The sequence below is a fragment of the Wasmannia auropunctata genome, unplaced genomic scaffold (genome assembly GCF_000956235.1).
Source record: "Wasmannia auropunctata unplaced genomic scaffold, wasmannia.A_1.0 LD335244.1, whole genome shotgun sequence".
NCBI classification, from domain to species: domain Eukaryota; kingdom Metazoa; phylum Arthropoda; class Insecta; order Hymenoptera; family Formicidae; genus Wasmannia; species Wasmannia auropunctata.
In genome coordinates this window covers 555,181-565,006 of record NW_012027646.1, presented here as the reverse complement: position 1 = coordinate 565,006, position 9,826 = coordinate 555,181, and the positions used below count along the sequence as shown (strand labels likewise).

General features: G+C 37.6%; 1 protein-coding gene across 4 annotated transcripts in view; it reads right to left on the bottom strand.

The window, feature by feature from the left end:
• Positions 1-406: 406 nt before the first annotated feature.
• Positions 407-9,826, bottom strand: part of LOC105457395 — a 48,442-nt gene continuing 39,022 nt past the window's right edge. For 2 of the 4 annotated variants that reach the window (XM_011702034.1, XM_011702033.1), the window contains exons 10-14: positions 9,535-9,695; positions 6,590-6,705; positions 6,131-6,335; positions 5,286-5,774; positions 407-3,195 (exon numbers count right to left, since the gene is read on the bottom strand). In XM_011702034.1, the coding sequence (XP_011700336.1) occupies positions 1,173-3,195; positions 5,286-5,774; positions 6,131-6,335; positions 6,590-6,705; positions 9,535-9,695 (2,994 nt within the window). In that variant the 3' untranslated portion in view covers positions 407-1,172. Of the gene's footprint in view, positions 3,196-5,285; positions 5,778-6,130; positions 6,336-6,589; positions 6,706-9,534; positions 9,696-9,826 lie in introns of all 4 variants that reach the window. The other 2 variants (XM_011702035.1, XM_011702036.1) reach the window with 2 other exon arrangements.

Below are 9,826 nucleotides of genomic sequence, written 5' to 3'. Positions count from 1 at the left end.
TGACGTAGAACGAGATGAAACGAAAACACGAGAAAAGGAGGGTAAAAGAGATAGGGCGGCGGAAGATAGAGACAGACTGATTGCAGAATGGTAGGAGGGTTAACGTGAAAATGGCCTTTTCCTTTCCGCGCGGCGATGGTTAGAGACGAGGAGAATCCCATTATCGGGCGAACTTTGAAAATCAATTCGATCCACCGGTAATATAAGTGAGAACTCGCCAACCACTTTGTCCTCTGCCGTTCCCCGCTGCATCTGCGCGACTTATAGACCTGCTTCACTTAATAACAAAGTTTGCGGGACGCGTGTAACGTCAGGCATACATGGCGCGGCGTTTATATGAAAAAGAAGGGAGTGGGGAGATGATGAATCGCCGATGGGATATATTCTCATTTCGAGTTTTCTGCTGAAAAAGTACGAAAAAACATTTATTTTCATCGTATAAAGTTATAGGTGTACAAAAGAGCGAATGTGCCTTGAAAAGTTATTAACATCTACTCACGACGTCTAATCGATCATATTTAACTGATTTTAAGATCGTTCGAATGCGATTGGCAACGCAACGAAAGCGATCTTAACATTTTATATGGACATGCATGCATCACTTCAGCTGGTTTAAATCTTAAAAATATTGTCACGCTGTTTAAAGTCTTAAACTTTCACAGCATTATTATTTACATGATATACAATTGGATCATGTGTGTGTCTGTCGCGTAATTCTTATTATAGTCATAGAAAAATAGCATAATTCAATTGATAATAAAGAAGGTTACCTTGGATAAAATGCGCTAGCGTCGCTAAAATAGTAGTTTAACACACGTCTCGTTACAACGTCTATATCTAGAATAGTAATAAATAATACTAATTCTAAAGAGAATAATCTTATGAATTATTACTTTGGCGGATTCAAAATCATATAAATAAGAAATTTAAAAAGAAAAACGATTTAAAATAAATTTAAATGAAATGTGAAAAGAAAATAGGATTTCGTTAATTTTGTTACTATTACGAATACGCACACACTTGTGAATGTATCGTGGAAGAGATTGGGCGCCATCAGGACACTGCATCGACACTTGGCCGGAATGGTAGGGACCCATCTGCATTCCATCTACGCGTTTGCGAAATAGAGGACGGGATATAACACGCGGCTCTCTCGAATTGGCTCCCGCCAATTATTTCTTGTTCGCCGGCTTCCGTTTGATCGTACCGGTATTCGAGTTAGTGGAATTCCCGTTGCTGGCGGACGACGAGTCCGTGCTGCTGGGGGTCTTCTCGCTCTTCGGCATCATCATTGTCGTCGGCGTCGGCGACGTCGGCGTCGGTATGCCTGACTTGGCATCGAATGTCGATGGCGCGTTTGTGATTTTACTGGCCGGCGCCTCCACTCTCGGCGCGATTTCTGTCTTCTCTACGTACGACGGCTTTTCAATACCAGGCTCCTCCCTCCTGCGTGAAAACGACGGGATCCTCGTAACCCTCGGCTTCTCCCTCAGGGACGGCTTTTCCCTTTGCTCCAGCGCCCTATCTCGCTCGCTGTTCTGACAATTCTGCTGTTCCGGCGACGGTATGGCTGACACCTTCGGTATATTCCTCTGATCCCTGCTCCTCGGCAGAGTCGCCGTCGGCTTTATGATGATCTTCGGTTGTTTTAGACCGCTCACCGGGGCACAATTCTTCGGTTCTCGTGCCGTGATGATTATCCGCGGCTCCCTTCTTTCCGTCTCTCTCGAAATTATCGAACTGCCGGAAGTATAGGAACTTTCCGACGATCCTCCATTTCTCGCCGGGTCAATCGTTTTAAGTTCGTGCTCGATCTTATCCTCGGAACGCGCTGTTGGACTTGGCTGCTGATTTACTTGGCATTGATTAACCACTCTTGGCGTGATCACGATCTTTGGTTCCACCGTGGCGTCAATGATGCCTCTCTCGTCCTTGCCGATCACGATTTGCGGTTCCGATGCGGTCGACGTCATTATGGCTGACGATTCGCTCGCTGCCGGCTTGTACCAATTTGGGTTGCCCACGTCCAAAAGCCCGGAAGACCTGCCGATATCGTCATCGACACTCTGCGAGGTCGGCGAGAAGGGATATTGACTCCCATGAAGCGGACACTTTGGATTAGCATAAATAGTATCCACACTTCCGCCAGCCTGGACACCTCTATTTCCTTCCAAGGAATCGATAATGTTAGGATCGGAGTTATTTCTTGCCGAGTCCGGTTTTTTTAGTAACGGACCCACGTGCAGGTTTGTCGTGATCGGCTCGCCCTCGATCTGGCTTTCGTTTTCCTCAGCAAAGAAACCGCTCTTCTCTAGACTTTTGGAGGCTCCGAATATTCTCGGAGGAGGCAACGGTGGTTGATTCCAAAAGAAATTTGCACGATTGCTCTTGTAATCTTTTAATGAATTCGCGTACTGTTTCGGTATGAAAAGGCTACTCGGCGCCGGAAGTGATCGTCTCTTCTCGATATCCGGCAGCACTTTGGGATAATTTCGACGTTTTATTGTCTTTAACGCCTCTTCAGGGCTGATGCATTTTCTTTCCATGGTTGGTTCGCGACACGTGACATTTACGTCGCTCGTGCCAAAGGTCGTTAAAATTGGTCCGGTCTTCACGTAGATCTCTTCGTTGTGAAGATTTTCGTAATTCGATTGTTCAACTAAAGGCGCTTCCGTGCTTGCTGCCAGACCAGGACGAGGCAAACGAGACTTCAGTTTAGGGTTAATCTTGGCGTACAGACTGCTCCCGCTTCCCGAATCCGACTCGTAGATCCTGGGAGTGGAGAAATTCGGCTTCATTGTTTTCAAAACGTTCTCCATTGGCAGAGGATCGCTCCTAGAATGATGGTGCTCTATAACAACTACTTCAGGAGTCATCAATTGCTGCGGGCTCAGTTCGTATTCATTTGCCGCTTCGATACTCTTTGATAACTCGATCGGCACTTGATTCAGAATCGACTCTGTTCTGGCCGCTGGCGTGGCGTCAATAGCCACCGAAATTTTTGGCAATTTCCGTGACTTTTTTCCAGGGCGCACAACCAACGCCGGACTCTCATCGTATATCGGCTCCTCCTTCCTCTCCTTTAACGTTTCTTCCTCTATGCGTTGCTTCTCTTCTTCTTGCTGCTTGCTCAATTTCTCCTGATGCTCCTTTTGCAATGTTTCCCGCGTTTTACGTAAAAACCTCGGTGAACATCTACACGAACAAAACAGAACAGAACTGAAAGATAAAACTTCGATTGATTTTGCAAGTGTTCTTTGAAAAAATTTTCGACACAAACCAATAAAATTAATAAATATCTTCAAACGTAATTTTCAAAAATTCAACACTAATTTAGCGTTCTTATGTTACAATTATTAATTATAAAGCTTACGAAGAAGCTGTTTATAGTTTAAATTATTTTAAGAATTGAGCAATTATTTCCATAATCTTATTACAACAGAAAGTTACTCGAATTTTATTGGATCAGCTTTACCGTGTAAAATATTTAAATATAAACAATATTTCTGCTGTGAAACCATTATGTGAATTAGTGAAATAACACGTGTTTCTATAAATTTTACGCAAAATTCAAAATCAGTACCATTAACGTTACCAGTTGTTAAAACTGGCCAGTTATTGCGTCCAATTATTGGGAGTTATCGATCGTAGAATACCATTTTACGTATCTCGCAAATGAAAGGTACGCATTAATTTTGTGATTTTGGTAACAACCAGTAATAATAGCGGTTGCACTTTCACGTCCCGGAGTTAATTAATCACTTTTAATCTTGTACGTTATACCAACAGGCAAAAAGGTACTTTGCCAAACACATTACTTAATGATATATTACATTTGTTTATCTCATATATTGTACATACAATGTCCTAAATAATGCACACTTATTATTAAACATATTCAGAAATATGATTTTACGATACATTTTACGATGTGATACAGTTACATCATACAGTTACAGATATAACATTACATGCAACACACACAATTACATTAACAAACGAGTATATATATATATATGTATATATATATATATATATATATATATGTGTGTTGTATATATACTCGTTTGTTAATGTAATTGTGTGTGTAAATAAAATAAATAAATATATATATATTTATTTATATGTAGTAAATATTACGCGAGACACTCAACAAATGAAAAATCTATTTAATAACTCGCAGAAAGGGATTTTTCACTTTTTTAGAAATTCAAAATATTACAAATGTAAATGCATGTTTTATAAAATATTTATTACGCAATTTGTACATGTTACAAATTTCACAGCAGTTTTTTTTATTCTGCGCCTGTACATAACATTTTCTCAAAATTGTGTTTTCCTTTATTGCTAGTATTTTTTTTAATTTAGTGTGGTGAAAAAAAAACAAAAACAATATTGCGATTTGCAAACCAGATATTGCTTGTTAAATAAACGAGAGAAGTCCGGAGCAGTAAGTCGAGTTCAATTAACTTTGTAGGGCAGCACTTGCCAACGTTTTCCACAAGTCAATACATCTAACGAAATATTCGAGAGCGAAAGAGAGAAAGGCAACTGAATTCCCTGATTTGAGTGATACGGGCCACGCGTCTCAAAGCAGCCACTCTTTAAGCGGAACCTCTAATTGGATTACTGGGTCGCACGACCCTTACCGCGATCGACGAATTTGCGAGGGTAAGCGTTTTACGAGTATCTTCAGCTCTTTGCAATTAGGAAAGACATACAAATCGAGTTCAAAACGTTGACTGCTACGAGAGCATCGAATGGCGCGCGACAGAATGATATTAGAATGGCGAATAATTTAATGAAAATCTATAAATTAGTTTAAGCTGTTTATTTTATTCGAAGCACGTAAATTATATTAAATTCGATTTGAGAGTGTCCATAATTTTCCAAATGGCATTTCCGATTCATGAAATTTTAAAGAATAAATTTTCTCTTTAGACAGCAAAAAAATCTTTTAAAGAATCCTTTACATAATTAATTACGTAATAAAGTAGTTTCATGAAATAAAACTTTAAAAGGTCAAAGAGCAACAATTTTCAATTCAATATATAATAAAGCGAGCTTCGATCTTTATTACCAATTATTTTACAATATTTATTTGAATTTGATTAATTATTAAATTAATTCAATTTCAACAAAATAACAGTAATATTTATATCAAAATGCAAATCCATAATTATTTAATAATAGAGTGTTAATCATAACTTTATTTCAAAATTTCTGAGCAAAAAATGTCAAAGATTAATTATTATCATGCACATTGTTTATTGAGCTTCACTGACCTATGCACAATCTCCTGCTGGATCCATTCTCTAACCTTGATATGAGTATCAATGGTGGAGCTGGAATTCTGCGTCGATAGCTTCGATCTGCGCCCAAAGTTGGAGTTGTTGTCGTACGCCTTGTCGTTCTTTATCACATCGTTCAAATCTGGCTTGCTGTCGCTTTTGTAGCCCAGCTGGCCGTAATGGTTCTCATGTTTATCAGTCTTCGACCTCTTGACTGAGTCGTTTTTCTTCTCGCTGCCTCGCCTCTTCAACGATTTCTCTTTTACCTTCATGTTCTGCTTCTTATAATAGATGTATAGGAAGGCTGTGAAATTTATCAGTATAAACACCACGAAGAAGACAATCACTATCATCATTGCCGACGAGGTCCTTAACGTGCTCGGCTCTATCGTGGAACCCTCTCCGGCACTTCCACCCGTTGTAACCACAGTGGAAAATGGCTTCTCCGTGCTAGTATCCGTGATGCTAGACGGAGACGTATACCTGCTGAAAAAATATCTTACACGACCCGAGTATAACTCTTTGTATAAAAGTACGAAAGAATGCAACATAACTCTATTCTTAAGTAGAATGAAATACTTAAGTGTAATACTTAGTGCTTTAATATGGAATTAAACAAATTAATTAAATTTGAATTAATTTTTTTCAAAATAATTGTTCCAAGTTTTTCCAAAATAAATTTTACAAATTATCCATCGATTCGTATAAATATGTATTTTTTGTAGGTCATCACAAAAAAAGTTAAAATAGAGAAAAGCTTTAATCCGCAATATACATTTAACAATAAAATATTTCAATTGCACAAAGGGTTAAATTAATTCGTTGGTTTTATTACTGACCTAGTATCGTACCTTTCATACTTCTGGTTGGCGGTATTGTTGGCATATTTGCCAATCCTGATGGCAAAGTCAGGCATCTGCGGTCTTCTCGGTCGTATCGGGCTCGAGATGTCTTTATTCGGGTGCCTGAGCAGATTGGGCAGGTCTTCATTCCAGAACTGCATCTCCGCCGAACGATAGTGTGCACCTACGTTAGGCGGCATGGCTGCGTGCAAGAGAGGATATTGCGTAATATGCAAAATGGGCCGTAAAACAGAATTCTCGATGTAAACCACACGTGAAAATGTTCATGGGATAATAGACCTTGTTTTATCATTATTACTTCGATCGTATGCCGCGTAACTGGAGAGCGCGAAAGATGCTAGAGGAGAAATATGAATTTCAAATCTCACTGTAAACTCTTGGATTAGCGCTTGCATGCTCCGAGATACGCCAACGCCGAGATTTTTGCTGACTTACTCAGATTGAAATACGTTTGATTGACAGGATCATATTCTGGCCACTCGATTTCGTATTGATTCCATTCCTTGGACATGTTAGGCCGGCTGGGATATCGCTTCACGATGTTGGGATTCCTAGGAGGATTCGAATAATTTCTTTGATAAATAACCGCGAATGATTAATGTAGCAGGTAGAAACACGCCCAATAACTTTTGTTAGGCCGTGCAGACCGGCCTGGGATTAATACCGTCAGGAAATTGGAGTGATATAGAAGAAGAAGGTATCGGATAATCCAGAATAGTCCATGGGGATACTCGATACCGTTTTCTTTCTGTTATTGTAAAGATATTGCGCAGTTAGATCCCCTATAGGATTCGATTTTATAAAATTTTTAGAGAATTCTTTTTAGAGGTATAATATTCAGGACGTATTATAATATTTAAAACTAACAAACGTAAAATCTAAATCTCTTTATTGAATTGTAAAATTCAATAAGCTCCCTTATATTTAAAATACTGAATCGTAATATTGTAATCCGGCGGATTACCTGGGATATTTATCGATTTTTAGAAACCTCTATTAATTTTAAAGATACAAGTTCGTCTGTGCCGCATCGACCATTGCGTTACGCGAGAAAATGATTTTTTAATGACGGGTTGAATGAACGCCGATGTATCCGATCGATCACGCGTGGCGGCAGCGTTCACACACAACGTGGAACAAAAAAAACGGGTTTTTTTCCCCCGTCATTCGTTATCACTGACGGTACTCCGGGACAGATGCTGCGCGTCGTTTATTATGGCAAAGAGACGGCGCTCTTACGATAGATACCAGGAAACGCATGAAATATCGATCAGCTGTGCGGCATTTACAAACGCGTAGCGCTTCACCGCTAAATCTAAATACCTTTGTTTTGCTTAATTGCACTGACCTAGTTCCCCCGGAGTTCTGTCACCATAGTAATGCATAGGTATGTGTTCTAGCCAAGCCATATGTTCGAAGTGTCCGACAAAAAATTGCGAGGTTGTAATGCAAAATATAGTTCTCTACAGATGTATCCCGGCAAGAAACGAATTACCGTGCAGGAGAGAGAAACAAAATGCCGTATGTACAAATGTTAAAGCATGTGTAAAATTAAAATGTAAAACTTATTTTTAATTGATATTTGAATATGTAATAATTCAGAAATTCATTTCGTAGTTTTGTAATATAGATTTTGCATTTAATATTGCCTACATTTTCTCATCTTGATTCGTTAATCTTGTTCTTTTAAATGTCACTGAGACATTAATCATTTGATAACATACGTTAATGGTAATCTGTATTCGATTTATTTTAATTTGCGCACACTCGACTTAAAGCGTTTTTAGAATGTGATTAAAAATTCTTGGAACATTTCGCAATTTAGGCAATTGCCAACAAATTTTTAACATAACTAGACATTCGGTATTTTCCCATTTAAACAAAGCGTGGCTTTATATCGAGAATATTGAGCTTGTTCAACTGAATAAAGCGGAATGTTTTGTTGAGTAAAACGAAATATCGAAATAATTCGAAACTGTGGATAATCTGCTTTCATCGCGCAAATTAAAACAGCCGATTCCCCAGATCGTTAATTCGACAATATCGAGCATCAGCATAACAAGCGTCAAATTGCGCTGAGCCAATACAAGACCAAAATCCGAAAGTACATACAATGCATGTATATATTCATGCACACAAACCGAAAGGTAAAAGATTCGGTCACATAGTTTGGTAGAAATTTGAAGAAAGGTTATCGGGTATAATTAATAAATTTTTAATCTTTCTGCATATTTACAGAAAGAAATGAAATTATGTTGCAATCGAAAATTGCGCGCATTTTATTGTATTTTTTTCACATTACTCTGTTTAGCATATTAATGCAGTAATTCAGCGTTTCGAATAATGCCTCCCTTTATTTTATAATCAAAAGCCACACAATATGTCGCTTCTAAAAGACACGAAACATTTTGCTTATACCTAAAACCGCGTTTATAATAAAATATATATATATCATATTTGCTTAGGTATATAATATTTAAATTAATTTCAAACGGACCTTTTTAGATTACACATATTCTTCAAATATATACATGTATATATATGTATATATTTTTTAATTAATATAATGTCTATTTTTTAACTAATTCGTGTTTACAAATAAACACTTCAAATTTTTTTAAAATTCTGTCTCTGTAAATTTGTTTGCTTTTTAACTTAAAAACGTATTAAATTATTTAAATAGTTTTTGAATTGAGATGTGCTTATAATGTTTTCACTTGTTTCCAAATGTACAACGGAAAAATATATTACCGTCTGGTTTAATTAAACGCCTGAATGTTTAGTTAATTGAAAATCACGTTTCCGGATCCGTGTGTTACCAAGTCCAACTTTACCAACTAACGGATTTTCGCGTCAACGCCCAACAACAATAGTTCGCCACTTGTTATTAAATACGATTGTTTCAACGCGGTTGCCGCCACTCATATGTTAAACTTTTAATACTAACTTTAATTTAACTTTAATGCGCACTACGATCATTTTCCAGATTATATTTCAAATTTATTTTTTCGAAACTTGCGCAATCACTGCCATTTAGCACGGCAAATGTTATTTACATTTTCCAATTAATAATTTGCTACATTGAATAAAACGCGAGATATCTCTGAAAATAAGGGCGACAAGAGGAATAAATTTGTCACTATTTTAAATTAAATTAATTTCTTTTAATTAATTGTTATTATCATTAATATCTATAATTGTATAAGCTTTAATTCGAACTATATTAAATTAAAATGTTGATATTTTCGTCTGTAATTTTAAAAGGAGTTTTGAAACATTTCATTTTAATTAAACATTTTAATTAAATATTTGTAAATGTTGAAACATGTATAAGTCATTGCATAAGGTTCGTTGCTAAATGCTTCTTCGCAATAACTCACCCGCTATAGGCGAAGCTGCACCACCAATTCATAATGGCCTCTGAAAACAGCATCTCCCTGATGTCGTATCGACCCCCCCATAAGTTGTACTCTCTGCCGTCTAATGGGACACCCAGTACATAGGGCAACTCCTCTCCGTATACTGAGTGTTGACGTTGTTGCTGCAATATAACGAGATCACTAGATGTGCTTTTATACCGAGGCGCGGATTTTATCGACACTTCTATGCCATTCGCATAACTCGAAAATATCAAAGCTCAGGTTGTTACTTCTTTTCGAACGCATCTCCCAC